The sequence below is a fragment of the Stenella coeruleoalba genome, assembly GCF_951394435.1.
Source record: "Stenella coeruleoalba genome assembly, chromosome: 5".
Classification (NCBI taxonomy): Eukaryota; Metazoa; Chordata; class Mammalia; order Artiodactyla; family Delphinidae; genus Stenella; species Stenella coeruleoalba.
The window spans coordinates 11,225,322-11,245,331 of NC_137150.1; the positions used below are offsets into that span (position 1 = coordinate 11,225,322).

Below are 20,010 nucleotides of genomic sequence, written 5' to 3' on the forward strand. Positions count from 1 at the left end.
TGAGAACAAGGTTTTCAGGTGATGACGCCACAGAAAGTAAGGTGTAAATTAGATAGCAATCAAAATGCCAACATTACCTGTAGTCACCACTAGATTTCCTCTGAAAGCCATGGGGACCAGGGTCTCCCACCACAGAAACTGTTACAACTTCAAATCCAACACTATATTGCCTAGCAGTAAAAAAGAACAAATTATTGCTCTTATTAAGTCGTCTCAAACACATACCCAAAATAACTATACCTAAAGTGCAGATGGACTATTAAATCAAGGACATGCTTCTAAAGCTTCAGTAGGAGGAACAGCACTCTGAGACACATGCATACTATTCTTACTCTTAATTACAGAAAACACCATTTATGTTTTGAAATTGATGCCATAAAGATTAACATTTTATTAAACTTACTTTAGAAGAGACTATTTTTACCACAGGCTCTCAGAGAATAATGTTAAATTTAAATGATAAAATAGTGTATTAGGCAGAAAAAGTACAGGAGAGGACCCTGAAATAAGATCTAAATTTACAGAAATAATTAGTGTATGGTACACATGGCATTCCAAATCAGTAGGCAAAGGATTACTTATGTAGGTGGTGATAAGGTGACAAAAGCTTAGAAAAAAAATTGTTAAACTGTATTTCACACCAAATATAAAATACATTCCACATGGACTTGAAACAAATAATGTAAAAAATAAAACCATAAAAGAACTAGAAAAAAATACGGTAAAAATTTATTTGATATTAGGGTGAGAGTTCCTGCCCACAGCAAAATAAACCAAAAGAAACAGATCTGATTATAAAGAAACATTTTTTTCTATGTGAGAAAAAAAATTAATCTGGGAAAAATACCTGCAAATATGTGAAGGAGTTAATACCTTTACATACATACCCTTATTCACGCTTACAATTAAGAAAAACGTGACAAGTCCAACAGAAAAATGGTCAAAAGACATGAATAAATATATGAATAAAGGAAAAAATACACATCGTCAATAAACATTTTTCCATATTCAAGCTACATGGTAATGAAATACAAAAGGGCAATTAGGTACCTTATTTCACTTATCAAACTGGTAAAGGCTTTTAAAATGACGTGGAAAAATAGCTTAGTCTTATCTAAAGGATTGTAAGTTTCTTTTGAAATAGTCTATAATTACAGGAAGGCAAAGTTAAGCCTAGTTTTATTTAGAAGCTAGTACTATTTTTATTTGTATTCTCTGTATTTTTTAAACCTTTTAAAATTGTGAAATATAACACAGTGCACATAAAATAAATATCAGCTTAACAAATAATTCATAAAGTGAACAGACACCTGGGTTACCCCCACCTCAGTCAACAAAACCCTCTCAGCACTGCAGAAGTCCCTGTGTGCTCCCTTTTGATCACCGCCTCTGTCCCCCAGAGCTAACTTGCCTGGTCATCACTTTCCTGCTTTGTCTATAGTCTGACTACGTAAGTGTGCATCCTTCAACAACAGTTTAGTTTTACCTGTTCTTGACTTCATACAAGTGGAAGTCAAGAACAGGTAAACAGTCACATATCCTGTTATGTGGCTTCTGTCGCTCATCCTTGCTCCCAAGACTTACCCATGCTGTGGGGAGCTGTAATTTATTTTCATTGTTATGGCGGACTCTATTACTGTGTAACTGTTTTATAATCTTAAATGCCACTGATGAACACTGGCTTTTCTAATTTTGGGCTTACACAATTTATTGGCCATTTGGATTATTTCTCTTATGACATGCCTATTCAAGTTTTTGTTTGTTTTTATTTTTTAAAAACTGCAGACTTGGGACTTCCCTGGTGGTCCAATGGTAAAGAATCCGCCTAACAATGCAGGGGACATGGGTTTGATCCCTGGTCAGGGAACTAAGATCCCACATGCCGCCGGGCAACTAAGGCCACATGCCACAACTACTGAGCACGTGTGCCTCAACTAGAGAGCCTGTGTGCCGCAAACCACAGAGCCCATGAGCCCTGGAGCCTGCGCGCCACAACTAGAGAAGAGAAAACCTGCACGCCGCAACTACAGAGAAGCCCATGCGCCGCAACGAAAGATCCCACATGCCTCAACAAAGATCCCGTGTGCCTCAACTAAGACCTGACGTAGCCAAAAAAAAAAACACACAAAAAAACTGCAGACTTTTCCTTACTAATGTAGGATATTTACAAATCTTTTTATGTGTTCTTTGTGTCTTAAGTCTTTCCTTATCCTGAGGTTCTCATCTCCTGTATTAGTAATCCACCTGGAATTGATTTTTAGATTGGGTGTGAGACAGGGGTCTAATCACCTTTTTGGTAAGTGGATATTAATTATTCCAGCACCATTATTGAATGGTGCCCTTTCCTCACTCCTCTTTAATCATAAATTAAGTGTCCACACATATATATATTTCAAAACCCTATTCGGTTCCACTAAACTCATTTTTAATATAACATTATTAATTTAAGAAAGTTATTTATCACAAACCTTGGTCCTCTTAGCTCGATCAGTAGTGGCCCAGTCTTCTCTATATGGAATTGGTAAATGGGGTTATTTTTGTGAGTCTCTTGGAAATTTCCACATCCTCCGGCACTCTGACCACTCCACTTTCCATTAATCTAATAAAACAAAGCTTTTGTATTAACAAAACTTCACATTCTATAATTCTATTTAAAAGACAAAATTCCTTTGTGCCTTAAAAAAAAAAGACAAAGGAGAAAAAAAGCAACTCTCCACCGTGGCTGCATCCTCTCTCTCCAGGCTTTATTGCCACCAGCAGCCAGCATCCCTCTCCAAGGCAGCCCGGCTACTTTGCTACTCTCAGCCCTGTCTCCAACTCTCAGCCTTCAAGTCTGCCCTGCCAAGAATTCTCCCTAAAATCCTCTTCCACACGTCCAGCCCGCCCTGCAGAGTCGATCTCAAATTCTGCTTACGGCCTTCCCTACTGACCAAGGTTTGCATTAGTCTTCCTCCTCTGAATTTTTTTCCCACAGAATCACTTAACGGTGCTCACTGAAGAGCTTGTATTCCAACCCAGACTGGAGACTACTTACATTTCCCTTGTAGTCCTGTCAAGTCCCAGAATGTTTTTACTTTGTAAGAAATTGTTAAACATGAAAAAAAAAAATGAGAAAAGGAGAAAAAGGAAAGGGAATTCTAAGATTTCGATGAGATTATGACCCAGAGAAAAAATTCTCTTACCTGCTTTGATATGGTATATGGTGAAGGAATCTTTGAAAAAGTAAAGCTGCATGCTGAGTATACCTAGAGTTAAAAAAAAAAAAGAAAATTATTATAGTGATAAAATTTATGCTTATAAAAACACTAAAGTGATGAAAGAATGTTTTGGAAGACTAAGAAATTAGTTGGCATATATAATAGTCCTGATTCTGTAGGCAGCCTGGCATCAGGGCAGGAATAAACAACTGCGGGTTGGGCGGCTAAGGCTCTGTCTGCTGCTAACTGTATGACTCAGGACATACCACAATCTGCCTAGGCCTTGGCTTCTACATGTGAAGAATGAAGGGGTGAAAGCAGCTCCCAAAGTCCCTTTCGTCACTAAAAATCTATTCAAATTGAGCTTCTTGACTGATCTACGACAAACAAATCTATGCAGAACAAAATTACGATGACCTTCCCAGCTATCTGAGAGACATGTTTATAGGCAATCGATTTCCTTTCACTAAGTTCAAGGTCTTCTTTTTTAATTCAATAAAAGTATTATATAGACTAAAGGAGCTTTTATTGCTCTGTGAATTTATTAGTCCAACATACCAAATTACCTCAGGACTAAACTACTACTCTAAAAACTAAAATGTTCAGTCAAAATGTTATTCAAAATAAAAATTTTACCATTCAAAAGCATTATTTTCCGCATGAAGCATCATCATAATTTAATACTGAATTGTTATACAGATAAACACACACTCAACAATATATAGATTAATCTTTATAAATAACCTTTTTTGTAGATAATCCCACTTACAAAGCAGAGACGTTATGTACTTTCTATTATTGTTCTGTCATGTTGGTTTACTTACCCGGACTGTGTAATGGATTGTGTTCTGTTTTTCATACTGAGAAACCACTAATGTAAAGGTATGGGTCCCAGGTGTGGTTAGCTTTATCTTAGTTAAATAATGAGGGCTGTTAATTCGAATCCCATCAATGTACGGAGGTGGGTCAGCTGCAAATAAACAAGTAGGTTTACAGAAGACAGGACTTTAGTTTTTAAGTTTTATGGTTGATGTAGGAAAAATAATTAAATGGATGGACATCCCCTTAATTAATTCATCTTTAAAATATAATGTACTAAAGAATTAAATTTCAATTTAAAACTTTACAATTAAGCAATTTAAAACTTTAAAATGAAATAGTTTCTAATAAGTAAAAAGAGATCTTTTGGAATACATCCAATGAGGTTATGATAATCCCTGCTATTTGCCCTATGTTTTATTTTTCTCTCCTGGTAGAGGATTTTAAAATCAAGATTAACTTTTTTTCTGTTAAGGAAAATTTTTTAAAAAGATACAAAGAAGTAAACATATATATATGTTTATATATATATATAAACATATATATAAAAGTAAACATATATACGTTTACATATATAAACATATCTATTTCCCACCACTCAGAATTAAATTAACATATTTTTTGTCATACTAGCAAAGTTCCTTTTAACCACCACCGTTAATTTTCCATTCCACTCTGATGGATTTGATGGGCATCCTTTCAGACTTTCCCTCTCTCTCTCTCTCTCTCTCTCTCTCTCTCTCTCTCTCACACACACACACACACACACACACACACACGAGCATGTATCTAAAAAAACAGACAGTATATGTCTTATCTTTCATTTTTCACTGAAGTTTTTGAGATCCATGTTGATCTACACAGATAGTTTATTCCTTTTAAATCAATGTGTACAGTATTGTATGCCATCATATGACTAGGACCTATTTTATCTATACTCCCCCATCTAGTTATTCAGACAATGTGGAGATTTGGATTATTTCCAATATTTTGCTATCACACACAATGCTGCCTGTCATATCCTTTCACAGGCTCATGAATTAAGGCTGAAACAATAAAATCATTTCATGCATGTCAATGAAGTCATTTAAGATCAATACTATATCACTGAGGTTATTTAGGCACAATGGATATTTATAAAGCAATTCGTAGAAAAAATTTTAGTATCTCAAACAGGTAATAAGTCTCTCAAGCTTAGAGGTGGTGCGATCTAGTGTGAAGGGGAAAAGAATGGGCACGTCTGTGGTCCTGAAAGGTGTGACCTACGTCTCAGTTTACTCTCCTGTCAGATGGAGAACGGTCTGATTTACCTCAGAGTATTGTGATGAAAATAAAACTAGAAACCAGAAAGTATCCTGAAATGGCAAAGTCACTATGTGTAAGAGAGGAAGCATTGTTTTTTTAAAAATCCAAGTACAAAGGGTAACAAGGTGTTTGAAATTCAAAAGCCATGTAACATGTTAATGCTCAGAATATACTCACAAAATTTGTGTTTTGGTTATATAATGACCAACGTGAAAAATGGAAAATTTAGCTAGTTTAACTTGACATTTATCATTGGACCTACCGTGTGCCATGCACATGCCAGAAAACCTTGGGATACCCTCAATGCAGCATAATGGGGAAGAAGGCCATGTTTTCCTATGATCAAGCAAAACGAAACTGGACAAAACCACTTTTGATCCCATCTCTCCCATCAGTGCCCATTTCTCTGCACAGCCTTCTTGAAAGAACGGTCAGTGACTGCTTCCTTACCTCAGGCCCTCCTCAATCTACTCCACCTGGGCTTCCAGCCCACCTCTTGCCAACTCTGTTCTTGTCAAGGTCAAAGATGCTGCCAGGGCACTAGGTCCAACAGTCTCTTCTCTAGCCTAATCTCACTGGACCTCAGAAATAGCAATGGGTGGAGATGTCCACTCTTTCCTGCATGGAGTCTTTTCTTCCCTTGGGTTATATGAAACCTTACTCTGTCTCGTCAGGTACTCTGTTCAAATTCTTCTGTGGTAACTTGCCCTCTGCTCAACCGTAAGATGCCAGAGTCCAAGGACCAGGTGCTGGGTGTTTGTCTCTGAACCTACAACTCTCTCCGTAGGTGATTTATATACAGTCCTACCTTCAAACGCTTTCCTTATCCCGACTCCTCCGTCTGTACCTGCGGCCCTACCCTTGTCCCAGAATTCTGCTCAAAACCCCAACTGCCTACTTGGCACCTTCACTTGGAGAGCTAACAGGGATCTCAAATTTAACAAAACCAAAAATTAACTTTTGATTTTACTCCACAACAATTCTGCTCCCTCCCCTGCTCCCACCAACATTTACATCTCAGTCAATGTTACACCTTTCTATGGCTCAAGCCCAAAACACAGGAATCATCCTTGACTCCTCTTTGACCACACATTAACCCAAGTCCTGACAACCCTAACCAAGCCCAAATCTGTCCACTCTCCATCTCCACTTTAGCACCCTCAGTTCAAACCACCGTCACTTCTCACATAAATAAAATCACCTAACTGGGTTCTCTGCTTCCATTTTTTGTCCCCTCCAATATATTCTACAGAGAATTTTCTTAAAAAAAAAAATCAGATAATGCCATTTTCCTGATTAAGACCCTCCAAAGATTTCCCATCGCACTTAGAGCAAAATCCAAACCCTTTCCTGGGCTGATAGACCTCCTGTGATCTAAGCCTGCATACCTCTGACCATTTCTGTGATACCACACTGCCCAGGCCTCCTGGCCTTTCTTCTGTTACCAGAAAACACCTATCTTTCCCTCATTTTAGGGTCCTTGCACTTGCTGTTCCCTCTGCTTATAATGCTTTTTACCTCTACTTCTAATGCTTTTTCCTCTACTTCTTTGCATGACTCCTGTTCGTGATTTGGAGTTCCTCTTATCCCTTCTTAAAGAGGCTTTCCATGGCCACCCAACCAAAGTAACCAATGTGACCCTATGCATTTCTTTACAAATATGTGTCACTATCAGGTCTTTTTTTTTCTTATTGTTTGTCTCCCAAACTAGAACATAAACTAACAGCTCCTATCATGAAGTGCTAAAAAATTTTTGTTTAATGTGAAAGTAAAATGGTCTCAACCCAGTATGTTAATGCCTTAGGGAAAGATTTACTTTGCCTGGTAGGAAGGTTAACACAGAGAAAATAACATAAACTGGATCTTAACCACATTCATTACACAGAATAGGGTAAAAGAAATATGTGGGCAGAGGGCAGGTAGAAGAGACTCTCGGCAGAAGAAACTGTGTGAAAACAGGGGCAACAAGGGCATGGTGTGTTCAGGAGAAGCCAGACCCACTGTGAAATGCTGGGGCATGAGATAAAGGGGGACAGCGAGGTGAAGGCGGAATATAAAAAGCCTTAGACATCAAGCTGAAGAGCTTGGATTTTATCCAAGAGTCCATGGAAAACCACAGAATTTTTGATCAGGGAAAAAAGATAGGATTTAAATTTCAGAAATAAAGCTCTGACAGCAATGTGCAAGAGTGTAGAAATCCCAAATTCCTGAGGTGTCTAAATTAAAAATAAATCAAAACAAAACACACAAGTAGCATAAATACCTACCCATCTGTTTGAGTAGTTTCTATTAGTCTATCAGCATAATTATTAATTTCTGCATATCATCTACATAAAATTTTTCATTTTCAAATTAATCACACAAATAGAATTTGAATGTTTGTTTGAATGTCTGTTTACTAAACATACCTGGGTAATAAACTTTTTTCCCATCAGTCTTGTATACAACCATTGTGATAAATTCTCGATTATTTGCGAAATCATCCTAAAAGCACAAAGAATCCGATATGGTTAGGAAAATGGGCTCAAAATGCTCCTGTGTGTGTGTGTTCGTGTATGGAGGTGGGGAGGGGAGGGGAAGGAGATTATTTCTAAGTTTAAGAGCATTTCTATTTAGTGTTATTAAAAAATGTCATTTTTCTGAATTAAACTGTCATTTCAATAGATGACCATATTGTACGAAGCAAGATACTAAAAAAACCACTCTAAAGCCATTAAAATCATGGTTACCCTTTACAAAATCAGGCCCAATGAATCAACATTTCCAAACCCTCTTTGGCATATTTTTATGTTAATATTGTTAAGATCTAAGCATATAGAATCAACACTAAAACCCTCTCTAGAAAGAATAAACTCCCTCATATTTTTCTTCATAGATGATTTTTGAACGAGATTTTAAGTGTATAATTATAAATGACCAATTTCCTTTGAGGAAAATATTCATTTATCTAAGTAAACACTATTTTCAAGCCACCTATATAAATGAAACAGGCTGGTGATCAAGTTACATATCTTGCTCACAATGGTCTAATTATATTTAAAAGAATTTCTGTATGGGATATAAGAAGGGTATCAGTACCTTGTCTGTTATGTGTCTACTAAGCAAAACCCAAACCGCAGCGCCCCCTTGTGGACACTGCACCTCCAACTTGTACTGGGGATTGTTGGCCAGGCTATAGGCATCTTTCACAGGTCCTTGCTTAGCATCCCAAGTGCTAAAGGACAAAATCAACAAAGAAAGTAGTAATGAAATTTCTCATAGAGCTAAACTGAAATACTATTTTTGTTTTGTGTTTCAAACACAATTAGGTTATCGGGTTTTCTTGTTTTTTAAATTTTTGGCATAACCAAGAAGCATACAAGGATAATAACTATTACACGATAGTCATCTGTGGGTCTGACAAAAAGAGAGAATACTAGTCTTCCCAAATAATTTCATTTTAAATGAAAAAAGGGAGACTACTATAAAGCATATTCTGAAATGTGCAAAAAAAGTTACCTGTGAATACATGTTGATTCTTTAAAAAGACCTGGATTCCAACTCAAATAAATCACATCATAATACTGGCAGAGATCATCCCATGAGATCCAAAATATTCCTGAAAATCAGATGTCTTTGTTAGTCTAAAAAAAAAATCTTAATGACTTGTCAGTTAAGTACATTTCACACTGTTAAAGCATGTTATTTATTTAAAGATCAAATATTATTAAATTAAAAATATAGGTACCATTGTCTATTTTCTGAGCTGTTCGAGGATCAAAGTTTAAACACTTTTGCAACTCTGGGGTCCAGTTTTTTACATCGTTTTCACTATATCTTCCTTTCCAACGTAAATGACTCCAAGGATTTTTCAGTTGGATAAATCGTAGCCCCTATTTAAAAAACCAGGAGGTAATGAAGTTGCAAAACAGTTTTACCATATTTTTATTAGTTATATCATTCTCCAAGCGAGGATGCAATTTGAATACTTATCCATTCTTTTCCCTACAAATAAATCTGAAATTACTATTCTTTAATCAATACTTCCCCGAATCCCATATCTGATCAAAAACCATAAATGGCTACCTATCCCTAGAGCTATGCTGTCCATATGTAGCCGCTAATCACACGTGATTAGTTATATTATAACTAAATCGGGACTTCCCCGGCAGTCCAGGGGTTAAGACTCCGAGTTCTCAATGCAGGGGGCACAAATCTGATCCCTGGCTGGGGAACTAAGATCCCTCATGCCTCATGGCGCAGCCAAAAAAAGAAAAAAAAAATTGGTATCATTTTTTTTTTTTATTTTTTTTTTTTATTGGTATCATTTAATTCAGTTTACAAATCAGTTCCTTCGTCACAGTCGCCACATTTCAAGAGTTCAAGGACCAAATGTACTAGTAGCTGATGCATCGCACAGCACAGACACAGAACACTGTCATCATCACAGGAAGTTCTACTGGGCTGCCCTGCCTTAGAGAATCGTGTCCTTCCTCTCACAATCCCACAAATGATCCTTATCCAATTTCACCTCTAAATGCCTTTGCTCACACTGCTCCTGTTTCTGGAAGGCGCTCTCTGATCCCTTTTAACTACTCTTCTTTTCAGATCCTCTTTAGCTTCGCTCCACTGTCTCTCAGTGAAGACTGGAGCAATGAAAAGAACACGAACTCTGGAGTCATAATGAAATGGGACCAAATTCCAGCTCTACTGTTTATCGGCTTTATGGGCCTTGGTTGGTCATTACTGTCTCTGAGCTGTTGTGAAGATTAAATGGAGTAACATATGCAAAGTTTCTAGCACTCAGCAACTTCCTTCGCATTTTAATTACTACCTCTCCTTTAAAGTTCACAGTGCTAACAATCTGTATTACGTTAGTTTACAACAAATAATATCCTATCTTATATCGTTTCCTACTTGTGCAAATGCAGGAGTCTTGTCTCCCCAATGCGACTATAAACTCCTTGAAATGGTAACACTATTATCCTTTTCAGACGTCTCCACTGAGTTTATGGAACACAGTATGCGCTCAGTAAATACTGGGCATGTCTACAGAGTTGATTACATTAATTCAGAAAAACAAAAGAACCTGTAAATCCAAAAGATGTGTCTTATTTCAAGGAGTCAACTTAGAAAATTGTGGTCTTTTTCTAATGATGTCACAAATCAAACTATTTGGAAGACATTTGGAAAAAAACACATTCCTTTGCTATTTCAAATGTGGCAAAACAGGGCCTGGGGAAGATGTGATTTCTGGACGTTAAGCCAGACTAATTACTCTCAGGCCATACTCCCTAGAATCTCATTAATACAATTTCTGTTCTCAATCTCTTCTACACCACTTGTGCCTCACCCTGCCCCTGCCACGCATCAGCCAACAAACATTGAACTCTAACTCCTTTCTTTTCATAAAACCTATTTCCACATGAGCAGGAAATCTCCTTATTTCAGGAATCTATCACTTCTTAACGGAAGGAGTATACATATGAAGGAGAGGAAATTGCCGCTAAGCTTTTCAGAAGCAGGTTCCAGGTATCACTGACATTCAAGGGCACTTTTGGTGGGAATGTAAATTGGGTCCAGCCATTATGAAAACAATATGGAGATTCCTCAAAAAATTAAAAACAGAACTGTCATATGATCAAGTAATTCCACTTCTGGGTATCTGTCCACAGAAAACAAAAACACTAATCCAAAAAAGACATACCCACACCAATGTTCACTGCATCATCATATACAAGAGCCAAGATATGGAAACAACCTATGTGTCCACTGATGGATAAATGGATAAAGAAATTTGGTATACATATATACAATGAAATGTTAGCCATAAAAAAGAATGAATTCTTGCCATTTGCAACTACATGGATGGACCTAAAGGGTATTATGCTAAGTGCAATGTTAGAGAAAGATAAATACCATATGATTTCACTTATGTGTGGAATCTAAAAAAACAAAACAAATGAACAAACATAACAAAACAGAAACAGACTCATAGATACAGAGTAAAAACAGGCAGTTGCCAGAGGGAATAGGCTGGGGGGGAAAGAGTAAAATAAGCGAGGGAGATTAAGAGGCAGAAACTTCCAGCTACAAAATAAATGAGTCATGGGGATGAAATGTTCAGCACTGGGAATACAGTCAATAATATTGTAATAACTTCGTATGGTGACAGATGGTGACTTATTTGGGGTGATTATTTTATAACATATAGAAATATCACATCACTATGCTGTGCACCTGGATCTAATGCAGTATTGTACATCTATCATACCTCAATTTAAAATAAAAAATAAAATGTATAAAAAACAGGCAGCCTTAATCATTACAGAATAACTGACACATGGGATTGATACTGTGTAAACAATGTTAACTGATTTTTTTGTTTCTGTTTTTTTTTTTTTTTTTCTTTAGCGGTACGCGGGCCTCTCACTGTTGTGGCCTCTCCCGTTGCGGAGCACAGGCTCCGGACGCGCAGGCTCAGCGGTCATGGCTCACAGGCCCAGCCGCCCCACAGCGTGTGGGATCTTCCCGGACCGGGGCATGAACCCGTGTCCCCTGCACTGGCAGGCGGACTCTCAACCACTGCGCCACCAGGGAAGCCCTTGACTGATTTTCAACAAGGCTATTATTTGAAATGTTTACTTTACTGAAATTTAACAACTTTTTAATGTTTTGTTTTCAAGTCAAACCACCGGTACCTATTTTTCTCTTAAATATGTTGTTTTTCTAGTTTCCCGTGAACAATCATAATAGTCTTATTACTTGAAGTAAATGATACATCTTTAGAGAAATATTCCTCATATTCAAGCTTACTTTCATATTGACTGTTTCATTATCTAAATTTAAATCTCTTGCCAGACATATTCATTAACACCTATCTCAAAGGATGTTCTAACAATAAAATTGTTACTAAATAATAGCAACTGTTATTCCCAATGTTTTTTTTTTTGCGGTACGCGGGCCTCTCACTGTTGTGGCCTCTCCCGTTGCGGAGCACAGGCTCCGGACGCGCAGGCTCAGCGGCCATGGCTCACAGGCCCAGCCGCTCCGCGGCATGTGGGATCTTTCCGGACTGGGGCACGAACCCATGTCCCCTGCATTGGCAGGCGGACTCTCAACCACTGCGCCACCAGGGAAGCCCCCCAATTTTTTTTTTTCTTTTCTTAAATATCTTTATTGGGGTATAATTGCTTTACAATGGTGTGTTAGTTTCTGCTTTATAACAAAGTGAATCAGTTATACATATACATATGTTCCCATATCTCTTCCCTCTTGCGTCTCCCCCCACAATGTTTTAATTGGTGTTTGTGGCAAACTACATTCCTGAAACAAACACAAACCTCTCAGCTTATTCAATTTCACATAAATTTTTATATTTTTTGCTTTATGTAGTCAATATTTATTCCACTTTAAAAGGAAGAGACAATTCTACACAGAATGTTTGGAGGCATCACAATGGGGGCTGATTTAGAAAGCTTTGAGACTATAAATTCTTAAATGTTGCAGCAGGTCCCAATTGCCTTTGTAATTCATACAGTTCCATGTGCCACATAAGAAAATCAGACTAATTAATACACAGTAGTACTCTGTTCTTGCTGATTAATCACTATTTCTTTCTATAAGTTTAAACAGAAGAAACTGGAATACACTGCTAGTTAAACTTTCCAGTAACTAGACAGCTCAGTTTCTATACCATCAGGGAAAAAGAGTCCTTCCTTAATAATTTTTGTATCTTCTAATCCATAGAACAGATCTATTTTTCAGTGAAAAATAACTAATCAATAACATGAGAAGTAATGAAGTCAACCGTGCCAACACCCACACACAGAAAAAGGGTCTGAAAAAAGCCTCATAGCATGCAAGGGCTGTTAGGAAAACACTTGCAAACCCACTGGCATGTTTCCTATTCATAGGTATCCTCGTATTTTTCGTCCGTGCACAGCTATTCACTGAATGTCTACTACGCTCTATAGCCTGACACTGCGATTGACCCCCACCGCCAACAGACAGCCCAGAACCTTGAGGGACATGTTTTCACTTGGACCCTGCTACTTCTATGAGAAAAAAAAGAGGCATACAATGTTCCTGTTCTGTCATCAATATCTGGGCTGCTACTGTCATTACACTTCCCATCTTTTTATTCATAATTTCCAATGGTAGAGGTCAAGTTGTTTAATGTAATAGGTGGAATGATTTTAAAACTTGGCCTAAACCTTGATCTGTCAGTATTTAAAAGGCTCATGTATCACTTGGAATCCTTGCAATGTCTTACTAACACACAAGAAAAATAAGGGAAACAAATGTAAGGCAAAACCTTGAACTCCCTGATGTCCAACACGGCGTATGCGTGTGTGGGAACCAGGCCCCACCTCTCGCCTTCAGCTTCAGTCATCACTCCAGTGGATGCGGTGATGAGGACGTCCCCTTTGTGAAACCTGGAATGGACCCAACAGACCAATAATCAAAGGAAAACACATCTGTACTCTCAGATCACACCATCTTTCCTTTAGCCTCATGGTTTACATGAAAATCTCCACAAAGTGGAAATCTTTTCTAAAATGGGCTGTTCCCAACAGCCCCCAGAGAACTTGTAACAAGTACATTTCTATTTTACAGCAAATCAAAAAAACTATCACATTTCTTTCTTTTCCCTCCCAGTTTTAGACAACTTAATTCTCAGGTAGAAACCGATCAATGAAGGCAAATAAGTGCTAAATTTTCAAATGATTTACAAATAAAGGTGAAGATGTGAAATACCAAATGTATTTTTCCCAAAGCCACACCCTTTTATTCATCCAATCAGTGAGCTTTCTGGTTTCAGTACTGAATGTGTATTATTGTACAGACAGTTTTCCAGCTCTTCATGTGCATTATCCATTTAAGGCTTAAGCTATCTTCCTCTTTGTGTTCTCACCCTTTGCTCTTCCCACCTTCCCTCAAATTGGTAAGTACTCAGGAAGTACAAAATTACATATTCTAGACTCAAATGTTTGGATTATCTACCATCTGGATTAACTGTAAGCATCAGTGAGGATGACTGAGGGCTGGCTGGACCGAGTGCATAAAGTGAAGTCTATTTTAAAAACACAACGTCCCTAGTAACTGAAAATGACAGCCTCTGCAATATCCACTCTAAATAAGACATGAAGTTTTTATTTTTTTAATTTTTAAATAAATTTATTATTTTTTTAAATTTATTTTTGGCTGAGTTGGGTCTTCGTTGCTGCGTGCAGGGTTTTTCTAGTTGCGGTGAGTGGGGGCTACCCTTTGTTGTGGTGTGTGGGCTTCTCATTGCGGTGGCTTTTTTTTTGCGGAGCATGGGCTCTAGGCATGCGGGCTTCAGTAGTTGTGGCTCGTGGGCTCTAGAGCGCAGGCTCAGTAGTCGTGACGCATGGGCTTAGTTGCTCTGCAGCATGTGGGATATTCCCGGACCAGGGATCGAACCCGTGTCCCCTGCATTGGCAGGCAGATTCTTAACCACTGCGCCTCCAGGGAAGTCCCAACATGAAGTTTCTAAATAGCCTCTTTTAGTACAAAAGACAGAGACAGAGAAATGTTTACCTTTGATAAAGCATTCGGAAAGAATTATCCTTACTGAAAGTCTGGCTGTCTGAATGCATGGCGATCCTTTCTGGTATCCATCCAGTCAGTGCATGAAGATCAATATTCTGCAACATAAACACAGGACTGCCAACGTGGTTTTCAAGCTCATAAATAAATCCCCAGGGTAGCTATTAAATCTCATTGATCTGATATGATGATTCTGATAGAAATAAATCAGAAGGTAGTAAGTTGTTCTCTACCAGTAATAAATCTCTTATTTAACTCAAATTCCTACCTGGATTTAAGCACAAGCCTCTCTTCTTACAATCTCTGCTGCTTTTCCTGAATTCAAAGAATTGTTTTACTGATAAATATGATGAAAACTCAAAATGTTTAACAGAAAAAACTGCTTTGATGATGATGATGACAGTCACTCACCATTTACTGAGTTTTTACAATATGACAGTCACCTTTCCTAACATTTTACATATATGCTCATTCCTTCTCTCTTTAAGCTGACTGGGTAAATCAACAGGCAATGGATTAGAAAGCTAAACTAAAAATATTTGAAGGACAGAGCAACTGAACATGGAGGCCGGGAAGAAATTTTAACATCCTATTACCTTTAACTATGAACTATACATTCTTGGACTATCATTATAAGAACCAGAAGGATGAAGGAGGCTGGGTACTAGGCAAGGATACTAACTAGGTATGAATAACGGGTGATTTGCATATATTACTTCAATTAATCTTTACAGTTCTTGAGAGGTGAGTATTATCCTCACATCACAGACAAGCAAAGAGGCTAAGAAAGGGTGTATACCTTTCTAAGGCAACAGGCTCATTAGTGTTATAATTCAAAGTCATGCTAGTCTGAATAATTTCTGGCATAAGGCCAGTGGTTTACAACTAAAGGACACTGGCGCATACCTTGATTTTACAGGTTAAGTTGTGTTAAGGTTGGGAAAAACTAACTCCAAACTCCTTGAACCTGAATTTACAAATCAAAAAAAATATACAAGGATGACAATATGACATATCCCTTTGATTTGCAGAGGCTTCTCTGGAAAGGTACACTGTATTTAACTGGCCATATATCCCACCAGACACATACACTTTAGGCTTTCCTGAACACCCAATCTATACAATGTGCAAATAACCTTACAAAAGAAAATATGTACTCCCATGATAAGGTGACTGATCAACATTTTTCAGGGGTTGATAATGTTTTCATTTAAACCAAATATATCATCTATAATCTTTTGAACTTAAAATAGTCATATCAGATAGCAAAAGTCTGTGCCTGGATCCTCTTATTACTTACTGAATTAGATCCTGGGAAATCATATCCTCCCATGACTTTCATGTATGCTTTTTCTATGAGAGAAACCCATAATTCACTTTTGTTGTTAGAGTAAGAACACAGCAATTCTCCCTTATGATCCACAGGTAACTGGTCATCAATTATCACCTGGAGAAAGAGAACATTAATTTCCTTAGGTGGTATAAAATACCTTAAAATCCTTTCTATCAAAAAACCTCCACACCTTTCATACTGATAAAATAAAAGGCATGCTATGCCTATTGTTAAGGTAATGATAGTTTCAAATTTCTAGAATCTGATCAATTATAAAATGTTTTGTGATGTCTTTCTTCAGGTTGACATCTCCCTGTCAGGTATTAACTTTGAGCCAATTGGTTGGTTAAATGTTATGGATCGACCAGCAAAATTGTTAGAAATTCTAGAAATGTATACTATATCTAAAATAATTACAGAAGGGCTTCTCACTGCTAAATAACAATATTAACCTAAACCTGCAGAAAGATTCATGCTGTGTTTAGTTGTAAAATATTATGGCTAAAAACTACATTTAAATAGTAGAGAAATATAGAAGTAATCACCACAAAGATACGGCTTCTAATTCGCATTATAGAGTGATTTGGGAAACAAGAGGATAAGAAGAATTTTGATCTAATATTAACAGAAGAACTATGCAACTGTATTTTGAAAGATTCTTTAAACAAGAGGTTATCTAAAAATTATAGTTCAGAAAAACCACATCCTCAATAATTTTGTTTAGTTTTTAAGAAATCAGCTAGAGCAGTGGTTCTGAAAGGGTATTCTCAGACAACAGTATCATCATCATCGCCTAGGAACCCGTCAGATATTCAAATTCTGGCCTCCTCCGCAGACCTACTGAATCAGACACTTTAGGGACGGGGCCCAGCAATCTCTTCTAACAAGCTCTCCAGGTGATCCTGTGCACAATACAGTTTGATTATCATTCAACTACAGAGCAGCTTCTCAGTTTCTCACACGGGAATCACTAGGGGATCTTGTTTAAATGCATATTCTGATTCAGCAGGTCCAGGATGAGGCCTGAATTCTGCAATTCTAACGAATTCCCAGGTAATGCTAATGTTGATCCCTGGACTTCCGTTGAGTCGACAGGAGCTAGAGAATCCTAACAACACAAGGCCCTTACAACACGGTTCGGAATCCTTAAAGAAATTAAAGATGTGAAATTTATTTATTTATTTATTTTTTAAATTTATTTTTGGCTCCATTGTTGCACGTGGGCTTTCTCTAGTTGCAGCGAGTGGGGGCTACTCTTGTTGCAGTGCATGGGCTTCTCATCGCTGTGGCTCCTCTTGTTGTGGAGCACGGGCTCTAGGCGCGCGGGCTTCAGTGGTTGTGGCACACGGGCTCAGTAGTTGTGGCTCACAAGCTCTAAAGCACAGGCTCAGTAGTTGTGGCACAGGGGCCCAGCTGCTCCACAGCATGTGGGATCTTCCCGGACCAGGGATTGAACCTGTGTCCCCTGCACTGGCAGGCAAATTCTTAACCACTGCACCATCAGGGAAGTCCCAAGATGTGCAATTAAAAGCTATGTATATATTTCACAAAGGAAAACGATATTAAAGGTATCTTACATCTCAATTTATGACTATACACTTAAATTGTTCTGACCTAACAGACTTAGTATGTCTGATATCCTTTTAATCAAAAAGATAGTTAACAACCATCAGATTAAAATTCATTTTAAGCATTAGCAATCATTAGCTCAATGTCACTTCTGGGAACTTTCTATAAATTTTCCCAAACCCATTTTTTAAAAGACTTTATGCTTGTCATGACTTTTATTTTTAATTATTACTGATGATCTTATTGTAGAAATATGTATAATATCACAGAGTCAAAATCAACTAAACTGACTTTTAAAATGTTTATACAAATAACATTTCTTTTTTTTTTTTTTGCGGTACGCGGGCCTCTCACTGTTGTGGCCTTTCCCGTTGAGGAGCACAGGCTCCGGATGCGCAGGCTCCGCGGCATGTGGGATCTTCTCGGATCGGGGCATGAACCTGCGTCCCCTGCATCGGCAGGTGGACTCTCAACCACTGCGCCACCAGGGAAGCCCCAGATAACATTTCTTAATGATTCTACTCAAGAGCCAAAGGTGGGGAAGAGAGAAGGGGCTGATATGGGGAGAAACATTCACCTTTCTAGGGACACCATTGAGGTGAAGTTTTACCATATACTTTCCACATGGGTTGTACTCTGGCTCACCATCCTTATTCTGAGGGTAAATTATGCTTTAATAAGGAAAAGAAATAGTGAAATACCAACATTAATATTCAATATAAACTACTAGGCAGAATATTACATTTTATTTAAACATATGCTATTGTCTTAGAGATTTTATAAAAATAAACATAAGAATATTTGTCTATAATAGGCCTGTAATAGAAAAAGAATTTTACCCTAGTCAAAGTGCTTATTCAATATAAATAAATGAAGAAAATATCTTATGCAATCATAGAGCAGAGCATACATTTTACAATATTCTGAAAAATGCTCAGTTTTTAATTATATACTATAATAAATTTTCTATTCAGTGGATATATTTTAAGCCAGTTACAATAATCTACTTTTGTCCCCAAGACATAAAGAGAAGACCATTTCAATTAACCACAACTAAGGAAATTATAACTCTGACAGAGACAAAGTGAGCAGAACTCTGATAAAGTACACAAAATCATCTAGTAAGAAACCTGTAGAAACTATCAGTATCAATTTTCTTTCACAAACTGCACATTATTTCCTTACATGGTCTGTTTATCCAGTGGCAAACGGCTTGCAACTAAGGTATCTGTACCTAATTCATCTTTGTACTTTCAGGACTTAACAAAAACCACTTGGGAAGAGTTGCACAAAAAAATTATAATGCTTAGTTTTTACACTGAATATTTTTAAGGTAATAAAACTTCTAAAAATTGAAAGAAAAAGTATTTCCCAGTACCATTTCAGTACATTCTAAAGCAGTTCTAGCCAACAAAAATGTTATTTTATATTTCACACATTATATTTTAAAGTCTTATTTAACCCAATATATCAAAAACATTATGATTTCAATAAATAATAAATATAAAAATTTGAGATATTTTCCAAGAGACATTTTTTGGCGCTAAGTTTTCAAAATCTGATCCATTTTACACTTATAGCCTATCTGAATTCAGACTAGCCCATTTCAATTATGTAATATCCACATATGGCTTATGGCTACTATACAGTACAGTGCAGTTATAAATATGACATGATTTTAATGTGACCAATTTCATTTATTTCAAAACATATTTATTTCATTTATATTATGCTAACTGTACGTGCATATGTTCTTAGACTGTCTTAGCAAATCTTTCCACACTCACAACCCATCTGCTTGACACACAAGGGCCATAATATTCTAAGTGATATGCCCTCCTCACTTTCTGTGCAGATAAAGCCCAAGCTTTTAATTTCTAGTTACGAGACAATTCTATGAAAAGGGCTAAAGGGACAAATATAAAATTTTACCTGGTAATCAACTTCTTATTAAATCGTCTTTCATAAGCTGCACTGATAGCCAGTGATGCCACAAACGAACAATCTGATACTATTGTCTGTTAATAAGAATTTATTAATACATTCATTTATTCATGCGATTTTAACATTACCACAATATTTAAGCATTGCTTCTAGAGCCTAACTTTTTACACTAAATATCTTGACTGTTGCTTGAACAGGAAAATAAGAAATAGAAATGCCATAGCGCCAGCTAACACGTGTTTTGTTCCAACAAATCCTAGGAAAGACAAAGTATTTCAGTTAAGTTAATTT

At 37.2% G+C, this 20,010-nt stretch overlaps 1 protein-coding gene across 3 annotated transcripts in view; it reads right to left on the bottom strand.

The window, feature by feature from the left end:
- The window catches only part of CAPN7 (calpain 7), a 38,368-nt gene that overhangs the window by 1,668 nt on the left and 16,690 nt on the right, over window positions 1–20,010 (bottom strand). For 2 of the 3 annotated variants that reach the window (XM_079922329.1, XM_079922330.1), the window contains 13 exons: window positions 19,708–19,793; window positions 18,353–18,446; window positions 16,174–16,320; window positions 14,865–14,971; window positions 13,618–13,738; window positions 9,049–9,193; window positions 8,820–8,919; window positions 8,400–8,535; window positions 7,730–7,805; window positions 4,022–4,167; window positions 3,183–3,245; window positions 2,469–2,599; window positions 78–170 (listed from right to left, as the gene is read on the bottom strand). In XM_079922329.1, coding sequence (XP_079778455.1) covers window positions 78–170; window positions 2,469–2,599; window positions 3,183–3,245; window positions 4,022–4,167; window positions 7,730–7,805; window positions 8,400–8,535; window positions 8,820–8,919; window positions 9,049–9,193; window positions 13,618–13,738; window positions 14,865–14,971; window positions 16,174–16,320; window positions 18,353–18,446; window positions 19,708–19,793 — 1,445 coding nt within the window. The remainder of the gene's footprint in view (window positions 1–77; window positions 171–2,468; window positions 2,600–3,182; window positions 3,246–4,021; window positions 4,168–7,729; window positions 7,806–8,399; window positions 8,536–8,819; window positions 8,920–9,048; window positions 9,194–13,617; window positions 13,739–14,864; window positions 14,972–16,173; window positions 16,321–18,352; window positions 18,447–19,707; window positions 19,794–20,010) is intronic. The other variant, XM_079922331.1, reaches the window with a different exon arrangement.